The sequence below is a fragment of the Salmo salar genome, chromosome 03 (genome assembly GCF_965601325.2).
Source record: "Salmo salar chromosome 03, fSalSal1, whole genome shotgun sequence".
In the NCBI taxonomy this organism is placed as follows: Eukaryota; Metazoa; Chordata; class Actinopteri; order Salmoniformes; family Salmonidae; genus Salmo; species Salmo salar.
Window position 1 is genome coordinate 41,058,458 of NC_138293.1, and position 18,828 is coordinate 41,077,285.

General features: G+C 44.0%; 1 protein-coding gene across 1 annotated transcript in view; it reads right to left on the bottom strand.

Annotated features, from left to right (window-relative positions):
- Nucleotides 1-1,906: 1,906 nt before the first annotated feature.
- LOC106599981 (potassium/sodium hyperpolarization-activated cyclic nucleotide-gated channel 1-like) overlaps nucleotides 1,907-18,828 on the bottom strand; it is a 74,575-nt gene continuing 57,653 nt past the window's right edge. Inside the window, exons 7-8 of the mRNA XM_014191309.3 lie at nucleotides 13,089-13,253; nucleotides 1,907-6,021 (exon numbers count right to left, since the gene is read on the bottom strand). Of these exons, the coding sequence (XP_014046784.2) occupies nucleotides 4,946-6,021; nucleotides 13,089-13,253 (1,241 nt within the window). The 3' untranslated portion in view covers nucleotides 1,907-4,945. The remainder of the gene's footprint in view (nucleotides 6,022-13,088; nucleotides 13,254-18,828) is intronic.

Sequence of the window (18,828 nt, forward strand, 5' to 3'; positions counted from 1 at the left end):
AGGGTTAGAATAATTTAAATATTTATCTTCAAAGTCACAACCCGCCACAGTCTTGAATTGATGAATTATTGAGGAATAAATTCTTATCGTACAGACATTCGTGGAGCTTTGGACTCGAAGGAGCTCAATATATTGTACATACAACACCAAACTCACACAGGTGAAGATATACTTTTCTTTTTCCTCTGCCCCACCCCATTTCCCATTGGCATGCATTCTGTCGATTAGTTAGTCTTGCTTTACAACGTACAATATTACTTTAAAATGTAATTTAAAGTGACAGTTTGGGGACTTGTTTTCCATAACTCCATTCTGAAATCCGCAGGTGACCTTGAACAGGTATGAAACCAGTTTGCCTCATTTGATCCATAAAAAAACTACATCCACTCACTTCCTCTGACATTTTTGGTTAAGGTAACAATATGGTCGTTGGACTACAATATCTCAACTAGTGAAGCCACGGCAGCTGCTGATTCTTTAAGATTTCACAGTAAAAAAACAGCATATATATATATATATATATATTGTACCAGTCCAAAGTTTGCACACACCTACTCATTCAAGGGTTTTTCTTTATTTTTACTATTTTCTACATTATAGAATAATAGTGAAGACATCAAAACAATGAAATAACACATATGGAATCATGTAGTAACAAAAAAAGTGTTAAACAAATCAAATATAACCACACAAGGCGAAGATTATCCGTTAACCTGTTAGGGCTAGGGGGCAGTATTGACACGGCCGGATAAAAAACGTACCCGATTTAATCTGGTTACTACTCCTGCCCAGTAACTAGAATATGCATATAATTATTGGCTTTGGATAGAAAACACCCTAACGTTTCTAAAACTGTTTGAATGGTGTCTGTGAGTATAACAGAACTCAAATGGCAGGCCAAAACCTGAGAAGATTCCATGCAGGAAGTGGCCTGTCTGACAAGTTGTGTTTCATCTTGGCTCTTTTTATTGAAGACTGAGGATCTTTGCTCTAACGTGACACTTCCTACGGCTCCCATAGGCTCTCAGAGCCCGGGAAAAAGCTGAACGATATCAAGGCAGCCTCTGGCTGAAATACATTATCGCTTTTGGCAAGTGGCCGATCAGAGTACTATGGGCTTAGGCGCATGCCCGAGTCGACCCCATGCTTTATTTTCTTTTGTCTGTTTACCTAAACGCAGATTCCCGGTCGGAATATTATCGCTTTTTTATGAGAAAAATTGCATAAAAATTGATTTTAAACAGCGGTTGACATGCTTCGAAGTACGGTAATGGAATATTTAGAATTTTTTTGTCACGAATTGCGCCATGCTCGTCACCCTTATTTACCCTTTCGGATAGTGTCTTGAACGCACGAACAAAACGCCGCTGTTTGGATATAACTATGGATTATTTTGAACCAAACCAACATTTGTTATTGAAGTAGAAGTCCTGGGAGTGCATTCTGACGAAGACAGCAAAGGTAATAACATTTTTCTTATAGTAAATCTGACTTTGGTGAGTGCTAAACTTGCTGGGTGTCTAAATAGCTAGCCCTGTGATGCCGGGCTATCTACTGAGAATATTGCAAAATGTGCTTTCACCGAAAAGCTATTTTAAAATCGGACATATCGAGTGCATAGAGGAGTTCTGTATCTATAATTCTTAAAATAATTGTTATACTTTTTGTGAACGTTTATCGTGAGTAATTTAGTAAATTCACCGGCAGTGTTCGGTGGGAATGCTAGTCACATGCTAGTCACATGCTAATGTAAAAAGCTGGTTTTTGATATAAATATGAACTTGATTGAACAAAACATGCATGTATTGTATAACATAATGTCCTAGGAGTGTCATCTGATGAAGATCATCAAAGGTTAGTGCTGCATTTAGCTGTGGTTTGGGTTTATGTGACATTATATGCTAGCTTGAAAAATGGGTGTCTGATTATTTCTGGCTGGGTACTCTGCTGACATAATCTAATGTTTTGCTTTCGTTGTAAAGCCTTTTTGAAATCGGACAGTGTGGTTAGATTAACGAGAGTCTTGTCTTTAAAATGGTGTAAAATAGTCATATGTTTGAAAAATTTACGTTTTTGCATTTTTGAGGTATTTGAATAACGCGCCACGGGATTACACTGTCTGTTGAGTAGGTGGGACGCAAGCGTCCCACCTAGCCCATAGAGGTTAACCTACTCTGCGTCTCACAAAGACACGGCGGTTGGAAACAAAAAGCTCACATTTCTTTGCAGCAATTCGACCATGAAGGCCTGATTTATGCAGTCTCCTCTGAACAGTTGATGTTGAGATGTGTATGTTACTTGAACTCTGTGAAGCTGCAATTTCTGAGGCTGGTAACTCTAATGAACATATCCTCTGCAGCAGAGGTAACTCTGGGTCTTCCTTTCCTGTGGTGGTCCAAATGAGAGGTAGTTTCATCATAGCGCTTGATGGTCTTTGCAACCTTCATGTCTTAAAGTAATGATGAACTGTCATTTCTCTTCAATTATTTGATCTGTTCTTGCCATAATATGGACTTGGTCTTTTACCAAATAGGGCTATCTTCTGTATACCACCTCCACCTTGTCACAACACAGCTGATTGGCTCAAACGCATTAAGAAGGAAAGAAATTCCACAAATTAACTTTTAACAAGGCACACCCGTTAATTGAAATGCATTCCAGGTGACTACCTCATGAAGCTGGTTGAGAGAATTCCAAGAGTGTGCAAGCTGTCATAAATGCAAACGGTGGCTACTTTGAAGAATCTCAAATCTCAAATATATTTTGATTTGTTTAACACTTTTTTGGTTACTACATGATTCCATATGTGTTATTTCATACTGTCCATGTCTTCACTATTATTCTAAAATGTTGAAAATAGTAAAAATAAAGAAAAACCTTTTTATGAGTCCAAACTTTTGACTGGTACTGTATATGGCCAGTTGATTTGGTACACCCATCTAGTACAGGGTCAGACCCCGCTTTGCCTCCAGAACAGCCTGAATTCTTCGGTGCATGAAAACGTTGCTCAATTGGTATCAAGCGACCTAACATGTGCCAGGAAAAAATTCCTCTCTCCATTACACCACTGCCACCCGCCTGTACCATTGACACTAGGCAAGATGGGCCCATGGATTTATGCTGCTTAGACAAATCCTGACTCTGTCATCAGTATGACGCAACAGGAACCGGGATTCGTCGGACCAGGCAATGTTTTTCCAGTTCTCAATATTGTCCAGTGTTGGTGATCGCATGCCCACTGTTTTTAGCTGATTGGACTGGAACCTGGCGTGGTCGTCTGGTGCAATAGCCCATCCGTGACAAGAACCGACGAGTTGTGCTTTCCGTGATGCCATTCTGCACACCACTGTTGTATTGCACTGCTATATGCCTGTTTGTGGCCAGCCTGTTAGCTTGCACAATTCTTGCCATTCTCCTTCGACCTCTCATCAACGAGCTATTTTTGCCCACAGGACTGCCGCTGACTGGATGTTTTTTATTTGTCACACCATTCTTGGTAAACCCTAGACACTGCCGTGCATAAAAAGCCACGCTCAAGTTAGCTTAGGTAACTTGTGTTGCCTATTCTAACATTCAATCAAACAGTAACTGAATGCCTCGATGGCTGTCTGCCTGCTTTATATAACAAGTCCACGTGACTCACTGTCTGTAGGAGCGAACCATTTTGGTGAACAGGTTGGTGTACCTAATATACGGGCCACTGAGTGTATATACATATAGGCGGGGTAAGAGTTTTGCAGAATTATATTGCATGTATTAATCAATAAACCTGGACGAAAACAAGCAACTATACAGTTTGCGTTGTTTGCGATGGTTCTTTTTGATAAAGCGTAGACAATTTACCACCATTTTTGCCTCCAGTGTCACGATATGTATATTTCTGCCAACATGACAAGTGGATATCTTCCCAGACACATTTAGCTGAACAGAGAAGCTGGGAAATATTGCCTGTGCCATTGCCAGCAAATCCAACCAACCATGCCTGACAAAGCAGTATAAAGATATGAGTACACATGTCAGCTCTCTTGGAAAAACAGAATGGAACCAAAAACATGCATACCAACTCTCTCTCTCACACACACACACACACACACACACACACACACACACACACACACACACACACACACACACACACACACACACACACACACACACACACACACACACACACACACACACACACACACACACACACATATATGGCTTCTAAACTTGGAATCAAGGCAGTTAAATAAATGGCATTTTCTTCTGGATCTCTTTTTTAGTTGATACAGACACAACCAAACTTCGTGTTCAAGCTCAACTTTGGTTTAGAATAGATACAATGAAGATATTATCTTTCGGTCATTTTTTTACTATTTCAACTATTTACATATCGATGTAAGATCGACCAGCGGTCTAAAACACTATTTTAAACAATGTGAAGAGCAATGTATTTATTTTTGCTACAACAGCGTATACAGAAAAAAAGTACACCCAAAAACACGTTCTGAAAGCGTAAAATGTCGTCATTGTCCTTTGATTCAAGTCCCTGATTTTTCGTTTTTAAGTCCAGCTCCTGCTAGATTGCGCTGTATGAATTCTACACAGTATGCAACAGTTTCTTTCTCGATATCTTTACAGTAAAGACAGAAATATAGGTGTTTGGAAGCAGAGAGTAAGGGGTGCTACTAAGAATAAAGGTGCTGGCACAGTAGAACAGTCCAGTCTTACCTTTGTTAAACTAGTTTAATTGTTTAGACTCTCTGAATCACACGAGTCACAGAGTTCCTCTTTCCTCCTTGTTGACTCTAACCGACACACAAGACATTCTGTATGAATGACTGACGATGTGGCCCGTATTCTGCCGGCCAGGTCGGTAAGGAAGCCAACCAGTCAGGTCATTCAGACAGAGGTTTAGATTCACCTACGTAAAGGCCTCTATCCTGCTCCTCTCATAGGGTCACAAGTTAGAAGACAGCCGGCTCCGGGCCGAGTCTAACTCCGGTAGGCTATCGATCAAATCCTTGTTGGGGACTCCAGAGTCTGGGAGCCCCGACCCAGCTGCCGCCACAGCCCCCTCCATCCCGGGTGCTCCTGGGGGAGGAGTAGAGGCGAAAGCCACACGCTGTGGAGCTCCCGTGGGTCTTCCCTCAACCTGGACCCCCACTCCGGAGGGCCCCGGCTGGCTAGGGTGAGTGGGCTGAGGAGGGCCGATGGAGGTGGAGGAGGCAGGAGTGGATGGGTGGGCAGATTGGTGAGGGCTGGGGGCGACGGCAGGGGTTCCTTCCTGAGGGAGGGAGAGCTGGGAGGAGGAGAGGGCACGGGCGTCTTGGCTCAGGGTGCCCGAGTGGAGGGAGTGGGTGCTCTTGTGCGAGGAGGGCCTCTGGATGGTGTGTGTGGGACTGGGAACGTGGTGCTGCACCAGGGACAGCTGAGACCCAGAGGGCCCTGCTCCTCCCATGTACTGGAATGTCCGTCCCTGGTGTGTCAGAGGGCTCTGGACTGGTGGGCTGGAGATAGCCGACCCAAACGCCCCTGTTGCATGAGCCATCTGGGGTGGCTGGGACTGGAGAGGGGATGCGGAGACTGGGCTCTGGGACAGGCTATGGACTACCTGGAACCTCCGCAACATGCGGGGGGACTGCAGCGTCCCTGACCCCGAACCAGACGCCATCCCCAGCCCCATCGGACCTGGCCCCATCGGCCCAGTCCCCATACCCATTGGCATACCCATCAGCCCCATCCCCGGCATCCCCATTCCCCCCATCGGCCCTATCCCCTGGGGGCAGAAGCTCATGGCCACAGCCTGCTGGAGGCTGGCGAGGGCCCCAGCCCCGGAAGGGCCTGCGGGGGAGAACATGCCCCCGGGGACGGAGGATGTCATGGACATCGTGCGGGGTCTCTGGAGGTCCACCAGTTTGACCATCTCACGGTCGTACTTGACAATCTCCTGGATCATCTCATTCTCATGGTTGTTGAAGACGCCGGAGTTGAGGTCGTGCTGCACTTTGTGCATCAGAATGGTGTTCTTCTTGCCTGTGATGAAGGGAAGAGGAGGAGAAGTAGGGGGAACAAATTAAGAGATAAGGGAGGAGGATCACAGACAGTATGTTTTGAAGCAATGCACAAGGAAAATACTGAGAACAAGAGGGTCATGGTGTCACTTTATCAATTAACACTGTCCTATAGCGTGCTGAGGCCACAGCATTACTCAACTGACTGCCTGGGATAGAGATCTTATTCATAGATAAGTTTGCATCTGCCATTTCTAAGAGGGAGTAAAACATAAAAAGATAGAACATAAGGTAAAATAAAAAAAACATTGATATCAATACGTAATATTAGGATCTAATATGAATATGAAGTATCAATATAGACAGTGTCATATTTCAAGCCTTGTTTTTGTCCTCTTCCAGCTTGTGAAAATAACAGGTGGATCCACTTAATAAATCTGTACCAAGTCTCGATTATTTGGAACACAGATGTGTCTGGCAGACAGTTGGGACTGCAGCATCTGTGGCAAGGTTATTATAGTAAACTATAACTGAAACTAAAAATAAAACTAATCATGAAAAAACGATTTAATAAACTGAAATAAAAACAAAAACTACACTGAAACTGAAATTGAATTTGAAATCTTTGACTTCAAAACAGACTAAAATAAAAAAAAACATGACAATTATTACATTTTTTATTAAAAATGTTTGGCTTGTGCATCACATTCACTAGCTATCACTAGCTAACATGGAAAAATCGTCTAGGTAGCCAACTTGATTCTTCTTACATGTACTACTAGTTAAAAAAAAATATTAAAAAGTATTGGAGTTTCCTTCAACCATATTTTTTGTAGCAGTCTCAGCAATATTCCTTAAAAATTAAAGTCACAATGAAATTTACTTTATAATTTAAACCTAACCTAGAACCTGACCCATCACCTTATGTATTACTGCTCCCCAGTGGCAAGAAGTAACACACACAAAAACTATACAAAACAATGCCTCACACGCATGCTTTCTGTCCTTAACACTAAAACTTAAACTGAAATGAAGTAATAAAAAAACAATATAGAAATATTTTGATGCAACTAAAACTGAATAAAAACTAGCAGATCAGGTCTGAAAACAAACAAAACTAACAATTTAAAAAACGGATGCGAATAAAAAACGAATATAAAACAAAACTCTAATAACCTTTATCTGTGGAACCACCTGGGTACCACTAGCATGAAAACTGCTATCACACAGGTAGTTTATTTCTCTCTTTTAAGCGAGAGAAGCAGTACAACTAAGGTCTTATTTAACTACTTTAAAATGCATCCTTCCTTCATCCCTTAGATAAAGGTAATTGAGTAGTTTAGAGTAATTATCGAGGTTAGCTAGCCAGCTATTTTCGTCCTCTGCGACGCGTTCTCCAAACTCAGTCAACACTGCTAGCTAGCCAACTTCTACCAACTAACAGCACTGTAGAAACTAATACATTACAACGGAACGATTTGATTAGTGTAGTGTTAGCTAGCTACATAGTTGTCTTTGCTGTCTTTGTATCTAAGATAATTGTGTAGTTTAGAGTAATTATCGAGGTTAGCTAGCCAGCTATTTTCATCCGCCGCGACGTGACGCCGTTCTCCAGACTCCAGACTAGTCAACACACCTAGTCATCATCAAACCCACTGCTAGCTAGCCAACCTTTACCGACTAGCAGCACTGTAGAAACTAATACATTACAACGGAACGATTTGATTAGTGTAGTGTTAGCTAGCTACATAGTTGTCTTTGCTGTCTTTGTATCTAAGATAATTGTGTAGTTTAGAGTAATTATCGAGGTTAGCTAGCCAGCTATTTTCATCCGCCGCGACGTGACGCCGTTCTCCAGACTCCAGACTAGTCAACACACCTAGTCATCATCAAACCCACTGCTAGCTAGCCAACCTTTACCGACTAGCAGCACTGTAGAAACTAATACATTACAACGGAACGATTTGACTAGTGTAGTGTTAGCTAGCTACATAGTTGTCTTTGTCATAGTTTGATAATTGTGTAGTTTAGAGTAATTATCGAGGTTAGCTAGCCAGCTATTTTCGTCCCCCGCGACGCCATCTTCCAAACCTAGCCAACTATTACCGACGAGCAGCATTGTAGAAACTAAATACATTACAAAGGAACGTCTTGATTAGTGTTATGTTAGCTAGCTACATAGTTGCCTTTGTATCATGATAATGGTGTAGTACTGAAACTATCGAGGTTACCTAGCCAGCTACACTTTCAAAAAAAGTCAACAACGCAGCCACTGCTAGCTAGCCTACTTCACCAGCCAGCAGTACTGTATCATTTTAGTCTTTTTAGTCAATAAGATTTTTGCAATGTAAGCTTAACTTTCTGAACATTCGAGACGTGTAGCCCACTTATCATTCCAATCTCCTGTGCATTAGCGTAGCCTCTTCTGTAGCTTGTCAACTATGTGTCTGTCTATCCCTGTTCTCTCCCCTCTGCACAGGCCATACAAACGCTTCACACCGCATGGCCGCTGCCACTCTAACCTGGTGGTCCCAGCGTGCACGACCCACGTGGAGTTCCAGGTCTCCGGCAGCCTCTGGAACTGCCAGTCTGCGGCCAACAAGGCAGAGATCATCTCAGCCTATGCTACCCTCCAGTCCCTCGACTTCTTGGCGCTGACGGAAACATGGATTACCACAGATAACACTGCTACTCCTACTGCGCTCTCCTCGTCTGCCCACGTGTTCTCGCATACCCCGAGAGCATCTGGCCAGGGGGTGGTGGCACTGGAATCCTCATCTCTCCCAAGTGGACATTCTCTCTTTCGCCCCTGACCCATCTGTCTATCGCCTCCTTTGAATTCCATGCTGTCACAGTTACCAGCCCTTTCAAGCTTAACCTCTCTAGGGTAGGGGGCAGTATTTTCACATCCAGATAAAAAACGTACCTGATTTAATCTGGTTATTACTACTGCCCAGAAACTAGAATATGCATATAATTGTTTGATTTGGATAGAAAACACCCTAACGTTTCTAAAACTGTTTGAATGGTGTCTTTGAGTTTAACAGAACTCATATGGCAGGCAAAAACCTGAGAAGATTCTGTACAGGAAGTGCCCTCTCTGACCATTTCTTGGCCTTCTACACTCTCTTTATTGAAAACAAAGGATCTCTGCTGTAACGTGACACTTCCTAAGGCTCCCATAGGCTCTCAGAAGGCGCCAGAACGTTGAATGATGACTTTGCAGTCTCTGGCTGAAAAACAGTAGCGCATTTGGTAAGTGGTCGATCTGAGAACAATGAGACGGGGGCGCGCGTGCATGTAAAGAGTCCATTTTAGATTTTGAGTCTTTGAACAAAAACAGGGTTTCCCGGTCAGAATATTATCGCTATTTTACGAGAAATATCGCATAAAAATTGATTTTAAACAGCGTTTGACATGCTTTGAAGTACGGTAATGGAATATTTAGAATTTTTTTGTCACGATACGCATCCACGCGTTACCGTTCGGATAGTGTCTTGAACGCAAGAACAAAACAGAGGATATTTGAACATAACTATGGATTATTTTGAACCAAAACAACATTTGTGGATGAAGTAGAAGTCCTGGGAGTGCATTCTGACGAAGAACAGCAAAGGTAATCCAATTTTTCTTATAGTAAATCTGAGTTTGGAGAGTGCCAAACTTGGTGGGTGTCAAAATAGCTAGCCCGTGATGGCGAGCTATCTACTCAGAATATTGCAAAATGTGCTTTTGCCGAAAAGCTATTTTAAAATCGGACACCGCGATAGAATAAAGGAGTTCTGTATCTATAATTCTTAAAATAATTGTTATGTTTTTTGTGAACGTTTATCGTGAGTAATTTAGTAAATTCACCGGAAGTTTGCGGTGGGTATGCTAGTTCTGAACGTCACATGCTAATGTAAAAGCTGTTTTTTGATATAAATATGAACTTGATTGAACAAAACATGCATGTATTGTATAACATAATGTCCTAGGAGTGTCATCTGATGAAGATCATCAAAGGTTAGTGCTGCATTTAGCTGTGGTTTTGGTTTTTGTGACATTATATGCTAGCTTGAAAAATGGGTGTCTGATTATTTCTGGCTGGGTACTCTGCTGACATAATCTAATGTTTTGCTTTCGTTGTAAAGCCTTTTTGAAATCGGACAGTGTGGTTAGATTAATGAGAGTCTTGTCTTTAAAATGGTGTAAAATAGTAATATGTTTGAGAAATTGAAGTAATAGCATTTCTAAGGTATTTGAATATCGCGCCACGGGATTCCACTGGCTGTTGAGTAGGTGGGACGATTTCGTCGCACATACCCGAGAGGTTAACATCCTTATCATTTATCGCCCTCCAGGTTCCCTTGGAGAGTTCATCAATGAGCTTGACGCCTTGATAAGTTCCTTTCCTGAGGATGGCTCTCCTCTCACAGTTCTGGGTGACTTTAACCTCCCCACGTCTACCTTTGACTCATTCCTCTCTGCCTCCTTCTTTCCACTCCTATCCTCTTTTGACCTCACCCTCTCACCTTCCCCCCCTACTCACAAGGCAGGCAATACGCTTGACCTCATCTTTACTAGATGCTGTTCTTCCACTAATCTCATTGCAACTCCCCTCCAAGTCTCTGACCACTACCTTGTATCCTTTTTCCCTCTCGCTCTCCTCCAACACTTCTCACTCTGCCCCTACTCGGATGGTATTGCGCCGTCGCAACCTTTGCTCTCTCTCTCCCTCTACTCTCTCCTCTTCCATCCTATCATCTCTTCCCTCTGCTCAAACCTTCTCCAACCTATCTCCTGATTCTGTCTCCTCAACCCTCCTCTCCTCCCTTTCTGCATCCTTTGACTCTCCATGTCCCCTATCCTCCAGGCCGGCTCGGTCCTCCCCTCCTGCTCCGTGGCTCGACGACTCATTGCGAGCTCACAGAACAGGGCTCCGGGCAGCCGAGCGGAAATGGAGGAAACTCGCCTCCCTGCGGATCTGGCATCCTTTCACTCCCTCCTCTCTACATTTTCCTCTTCTGTTTCTGCTGCTAAAGCCACTTTCTACCACTCTAAATTCCAAGCATCTGCCTCTAACCCTAGGAAGCTCTTTGCCACCTCCTCCCTCCTGAATCCTCCCCCCCTCCCTCTCTGCGGATGACTTCGTCAACCATTTTGAAAAGAAGGTCGACGACATCCGATCCTCGTTTGTTAAGTCAAACGACACCGCTGGTCCTGCTCACACGCCCTACCCTGTGCTTTGACCTCTTTCTCCCCCCTCTCTCCAGATGAAATCTCGCATATTGTGACGGCCGGCCGCCCAACAACCTGCCCGCTTGACCCTATCCCCTCCTCTCTTCTCCAGACCATTTCCGGAGACCTTCTCCCTTACCTCACCTCACTCATCAACTCATCCTTGACCGCTGGCTACGTCCCTTCCATCTTCAAGAGAGCGAGTGTTGCACCCCTTCTGAAAAAACCTACACTCGATCCCTCCGATGTCAACAACTACAGACCAGTATCCCTTCTTTCTTTTCTCTCCAAAACTCTTGAACGTGCCATCCTTGGCCAGCTCTCTTGCTATCTCTCTCAGAATGACCTTCTTGATCCAAATCAGTCAGGTTTCAAGACTGGTCATTAAACTGAGACTGCTCTTCTCTGTGTCACGGAGGCTCTCCGCACTGCTAAAGCTAACTCTCTCTCCTCTGCTCTCATCCTTCCAGACCCATCTGCTGCCTTTGATACTGTGAACCACCAGATCCTCCTCTCCACCCTCTCCGAGCTGGGCATCTCCGGCGCGGCCCACGCTTGGACCTGACAGGTCGCTCCTACCAGGTGGCGTGGCGAGAATCTGTCTCCGCACCACGTGCTCTCACCACTGGTGTCCCCCAGGTCTCTGTTCTAGGCCCTCTCCTATTCTCGCTATACACCAAGTCACTTGGCTCTGTCATATCCTCACATGGTCTCTCCTATCATTGCTATGCAGACGACACTCAATTAACCTTCTCCTTTCCCCCTTCTGATAACCAGGTGGCGAATCGCATCTCTGCATGTCTGGCAGACATATCAGTGTGGATGACGGATCACCACCTCAAGCTGAACCTCGGCAAGATGGACCTGCTTTTCCTCCCGGGGAAGGACTGCCCGTTCCATGATCTCGCCATCACGGTTGACAACTCCATTGTGTCCTCCTCCCAGAGTGCTAAGAATCTTGGCGTGACCCTGGACAACACCCTGTCATTCTCCACTAACATCAAGGCGGTGACCCGATCCTGTAGGTTCATGCTCTACAACATTCGCAGAGTACGACCCTGCCTCACACAGGAAGCGGCGCAGGTCCTAATCCAGGCACTTGTCATCTCACGTCTGGATTACTGCAACTCGCTGTTGGCTGGGCTCCCTGCCTGTGCCATTAAACCCCTACAACTCATCCAGAACGCCGCAGCCCGTCTGGTGTTCAACCTTCCCAAGTTCTCTAACGTCACCCCGCTCCTCCGCTCTCTCCACCGGCTTCCAGTTGAAGCTCGCATCCGCTACAAGACCATGGTGCTTGCCTACGGAGCCGTGAGGGGAACGGCACCTCTGTACCTTCAGGCTCTGATCAGTCCCTACACCCAAACGAGGGCACTGCGCTCATCCACCTCTGGCCTGCTGGCCCCCTACCTCTGAGGAAGCACAGTTCCCGCTCAGCCCATTCAAAACTGTTCGCTGCTCTGGCACCCCTATGGTGGAACAAGCTCCCTCACGACGCCAGGACAGCGGAGTCAATCACCACCTTCCGGAGACACCTGAAACCCCACCTCTTTAAGGAATACCTAGGATAGGATAAAGTAATCCTTCTAACCCCCCCCCCTAAAAGATTTAGATGGAATATTGTAAAGTGGTTGTTCCACTGGATATCATAAGGTGAATGCACCAATTTGTAAGTCGCTCTGGATAAGAGCGTCTGCTAAATGACTTAAATGTAAGTGTAAATGTAGTTATCACTGATCTAACACAAATGGATGGTGAAAGCAACGGTTCCACAGCTTTCATAGATCCAGTAATGTCAGACCAGTGATTACTTTGAGGAAGGACGCAAGCAAGGTGCATTGGTACAGGGCCCAGAGCTCTCTTCAGTACCTATGCGGTCCAGTCGGTCGATGGCCACTGTCTCGAAGGCCCGTCTCATCATGGGGTACTCCTCCAGAACCTCATTGAAGTTGTCCACAGACAGGGAGTAGAGACGACAGTATGTCTCCGCTCTAACACTGGCAGTACGCCGGCCACGTGTCAGCAAACAGATCTCTGGAAAAGGGAAACAGGGTCAGGAGACACAGAGATTTTATTTATTTATTTATTTATTTATTTATTTCACCTTTATTTAACCAGGGGCCTGTTGCACAAAAGTAGAATTAAGACATCCGGGATAAATGACTCAGCTGAGCTCAATGAAGCCAAAACATGTGCGTCCAGGCTTAATTGGTTGCACAAAGACCAAGCCAGGATGAGCAGACACGGATTCATTAAGCCAGGTGAAACCAATCCTGGATAGGTGCGCGCTCACGGCTCACTCAAATAGACCCCGCCACAGATCACAGATTAACTGATTTACCATGGCAACTAGAGCCGCGTACTTTTCCCCGTCGGAAGCACAAATCCTCATGGAGGCATACGAGGAGGTAAAATATATAATTAAGAAGAAAGGCAACACCGCCACAGTGATAAAGCAAAGAGAAAAAGCGTGGCAAAGTATTGCAGACCGCCTGAATGCGTAAGTAGTGCACAATTACACAGTCACCGCTCCGCTGAAACATCACAATTACAATTCAAATATTTAATTCACATCTCCAAAAATGCAGTTGTACTGTAATTATGAAACGGTTAAATTTTTAATTGAAATGCACTGCAGATATGAGTGAAATTGTGTAAAGTAACTCCATCACACTGTATAAAGCTATGATAGATTTTTTGATATTTTTACTGAAAACAAGACAAAAATACCAAGTAATTTTTTGCAGTGTGACTCCATTAAATGTGTGTGTGTGTGTGTGTGTGTGTGTAGATTAAACATGAACGGGCCAAAACGGACATGGCAGCAGGTCAAAATCAAATACAAGAACATTCTGCAGAATGGTATGGTCCCTGACTAATATTTAACAAAGCACAAGCATATATTGTACCCAGAAGGTGCCTGCTCACACATTGTCTGTACTGTTTTAGCAGTGAAAAAGAATACCCACAGACAAGGCACGGGTGGTGGGTCACCAAAGGCTGACCTTACCCCAGCAGAGGACATGGCCTTGGAGCTAAATAAAGGCAGGCCCGTCTTAGAGGGGATCCCTGGGGGGAAAGAGACGAGCATAGGTTCCTCCCAAGATGCCACCCGCTTCATTCAAGGTATGTCCTTCCATCTCTACATGGGATACAACCACATTCATATTGAATCAATTTGGACTGTCTGACTTTGGTTTACCTATTGCCTTGCAGTGTCTGGCAGCACTGTGTTCCTGTTAGAGCCACCAGCACAAGCACCAGACGATGCTGATCCAGTGAGTACTCCATCAAAGGCATACTGTAGGCCTGGCATGTCTTGTCTACTAGCTTCAATATGAATCCGATTAAATGTGATAGGGTGAAGGCCCCAGTGCAGCAGCAACAGCACATGATGGAGACGATGATGAGGAGGAGACCATCTCTCTGGATTCCAGAAGGCATGAGGTATCATGTTAAGACTGTGAAAGTACTATTTACTCTACAATGGTGAGGAGTCCTCATCAAAATCAAAAAATCTAATTTCTTTTACAGGACCCAGATGCTATACAGTGGGAAAACCAGCCTGGCAACATAGTGCGTATTAATAAAAGGACACCACATCCTGCCAAATTCCAGCTGCGCTAATTGTATTGTGTTCACAGAGCTCACAAGCTATCAGAAAGTTGTATGGCAACCACCTCCGGCGCCAAATAGAACTGGCAGACATAGACATTCAGTACAAGAAGAAAAAGATGGAAAATCTTGCACTGGAGTCCGAAATAAAAAAGAGGACAATTAGGAAACTGGACCTTGAAATAAAAAAACTTGAGAGGGAGGTGAGATATGCCTTCAATGTACACTGTATGCTAACTGTAACACAAATGTATTAATCATTATTTTTCTTTCCTCCCCCAGCTCCAAGAAGATGACACAGCTCAAAATAAAAATTAGGTATATTCTCGTAAAGTCAAGTGAGCCATGACATATGAGCTCTTATTGTGAGCACACAGGACGGTGGCATCTTTCTAAGGTTTTTTTTATTTTCCCAGCAATCAGTACAACCAAGTCATCGTTATAAGGCATCGCCCTCTTTTGCCCACCCCCCCAGCACCAGGTGTGGCCACTAGCCTATATGAAGGCCCAAAATTGTGTGTTCCTTTCTGCTCTGACAATGGCATGCCCATTCGTGCGAGATGTGGTGGATGAAGAAGCACTTGTGCTGAGGAGAGCCTTCAGGCGAGAAAGGGTCTTCAGGGACCGGTTGGACCCACTGGCCTTCCCTGATGACCATCTATATGAAAGATACAGGTTTTCTGCAGATGGCATCAGGTATCTATGCAGACTACTGGGTCCCAGGATTAAGCACCGCACTGCACGGAGCCATGCACTGAGTGTGGAGCAAATGGTTTGTGTGGCCTTGCGCTTTTTTTCTAGTGGAGCCTTCCTGTACTCAGTGGGGGATGCAGAACAGCTGAACAAGGCCACAATTTGCCGCACAATAAGGAGTGTGTGTCTGGCTATCAAAGCATTAGCAGATGTCTTCATCTCCTTCCCTGGCCACAGAAGACTCTGTGACATCAAAGAGGAGTTCTATAGGATTGCAGGTAAGAGGATCTACAAATTACAGGACAACTGTTAACACATAGTAGGATACTCATTACTTTGTGTGACAGGTTTCCCCAATGTCATTGGTGCAGTGGACTGCACACACATAAGGATAAAAGCCCCCTCAGGTGCCCATGAGGCCGATTTTGTGAATAGGAAATCCTTTCACAGCATTAATGTTCAGGTGAACATAACTTTTTAATATTGTCCATTGACGAACACTCTGCATTGCCAGTGATGTGCATTGATTGGTGTAATATTCCTCATCTTATGATTTCAGATGGTCTGCAATGCTGACTGTGTGATCAGCAATGTTGTGGCAAAATGGCCTGGCTCAGTCCATGACTCCAGAATCTTTCGGGCCTCTGAAATCTATCAGTGCCTATCACAAGGTAAGCCACACAACCCCTATTTATAACCATCATGGCTGTGTCAAGAATATCACTGTGTTTATGAGGTAGTAATGATGAGATTTTGTGTTGACAGGTGAATTCTCTGGTGTGCTGCTGGGAGACAGGGGGTATGGCTGCCAGCCTTTTCTCCTGACACCTTTCACAGACCCCCAGGAAGCACAGCAGGCCTACAACCATGCCCATGCCAGGACCAGGGCCAGAGTTGAAATGACCTTTGGCCTCCTGAAGGCACGCTTTCACTGCCTTCACAAATTAAGGGTCAGCCCTGTTAGGGCATGTGATATTACTGTGGCTTGTGCTGTCCTCCACAATGTGGCCTGCCTGAGGAAGGAGAGGGCCCCCAGAGTGCCACCAGCCATGGACTGGGACAATCCGGCAATCTTCCCTGATGACGACAGTGGTCGGCTGCTGAGGGACCAATATGTGTTGAATTATTTTAGTTAGTATGTGTGCTTTCAATTTTGGTTAAATATGTCCTGCGGTGGCAGAGGAATTGGTTTTTTTTTGGGTTCGTTTTTTTACGAATTTGGCCTCTTATGATGTTTGTGCGGTATACTGTGTGTAATACAAGGCTGCAGGGAGGCTACTGCATCCATTCATTTGTCTGTTCAGTTGATGTGTATGGATTTGTCCTGCATTTATTTTAGTGTGCAGACATGCAGGGTGTGTTATATACAGACCTTTGAATGTGTATGTATCATTTTGTATAATATGCTTGGATTCTGTGCTTTCCATCTTGTAGTCACTGTGACTTCAGTTTCGAAAGGAGCTGATGGTTTACCTGCTTTGTTTTGTCCTTATTCAATAAAGGAACATAATGTTACACATTGTGTTTTTATATTCATATGGAATGTGTATTTGTTTATATGACAGAGTACTAGGGCCACACTGAAGAAAAAGGATAAAGTCATAAATTTATGAGGCTGGTTCTTTCTGCAGAAAAGCTACATATTGTTTTTACAGTTTTGATACTTATGACAATGTGATACTTAATATTCTGGCACATCAGCATGTCTTTGTTTATGAAACCATACTGAAGTACAATTTCACGAAATGCCCCACATCTGTCATTTTAACAACTGTCCTCCTTTAAAACAACCGGTTACAATATTATTACTTGTGTTTTTTTCCCCTCTGTGGCCCTAATATTCTATCATTTTATATATAGCCTTATAGTCTATGGGAAACTGTAAATTATCTAATGATAGCAACATAATCTAAAAATTATTTTTTATCCAAAATCATTGAAATTAATGATCACAAACGTTTAAATAATGACAGTGGGTCTAGTTATGTGATAACAATGTATAGTGAGCAGTGAAATAACTATTGGTTTCCATTTGTGGTGACTGCTGACTGACATTAGGGATGAGATTAAATAGATCCTGGAATTTAGCCTGGTCTGGAGCAGGCTAGCTCCACAGAATAAATCTCCATGGTAATTTATACCATAACATATCCTCCTGCCCCCTATCCATCTTTAGTGCAACCGGATTACGGATCAATTGAGCCAGGATCACCAAGATATCCTGGCTTAATCCCTTATCCTAGTTTTGTGCAACAGGCCCCAGGTAGGCAAGTTGAGAACAAGTTCTCATTTACAATTGCGACCTGGCCAAGATAAAGCAAAGCAGTTCGACAACATACAAAAACACAGAGTTACACATGGAGTAAAACAACATACAATCAATGATGCAGTAGAAAAAAAAAAAAAAAAAAAATAAGGTTATATACAATGTGAGCAAATGATGTGAGATAAGGGAGGTAAAGGCAAAAAAATGCCATGGTGGCAAAGTAAATAAAGTATAGCAAGAAAAACACTGGAATGGTAGATTTGTAGTTTGAAGAAAGTTCAGAGATAAAATATAAATAATATGGTGCAAAGGAGCAAAATAAATAAAATAAATAAATACAGTAGGGGAAGAGGTAGTAGTTTGGGCTAAATTATAGATGGGCATGTACAGGTGCAGTGATCTGTGAGCTGCTCTGACAACTGGTGCTTAAAGCTAGTGAGGGAGATAAGTGTTTCCAGTTTCAGAGATTTTTGTAGTTCGTTCCAGTCATTGGCAGCAGAGAACTGGAAGGAGAGACGACCAAAGGAGGAGTTGGCTTTAGGGGTGACCAGAGAGATATACCTGCTGGAGCGCGTGCTACAGGTGGGTGCTGCTATGGTGACCAGTGAGCGGAGATAAGGGGGGACTTTACCTAGCAGGGTCTTGTAGATGACCTGGAGCCAATGTATTTGGCGACGATTTTGAAGCGAAGGCCAGCCAACGAGAGCGTACAGGTCGCAGTGGTGGGTAGTATATGGGGCTTTGGTGACAAAACGGATGGCACTGTGATAGACTGCATCCAGCTTGTTGAGTAGGGTATTGGAAGCTATTTTGTAAATGACATCGCCGAAGTCGAGGATTGGTAGGATGGTCAGTTTTACGAGGGTATGTTTGGCAGCATGAGTGAAGGATGCTTTGTTGCGAAATAGGAAGCCAATTCGAGATTTCACTTTGGATTGGAGATGATTGATGTGAGTCTGGAAGGAGAGTTTACAGTCTAACCAGACACCTAGGTATTTGTAGTTGTCCACAAATTCTAAGTTAGAACCGTCCAGA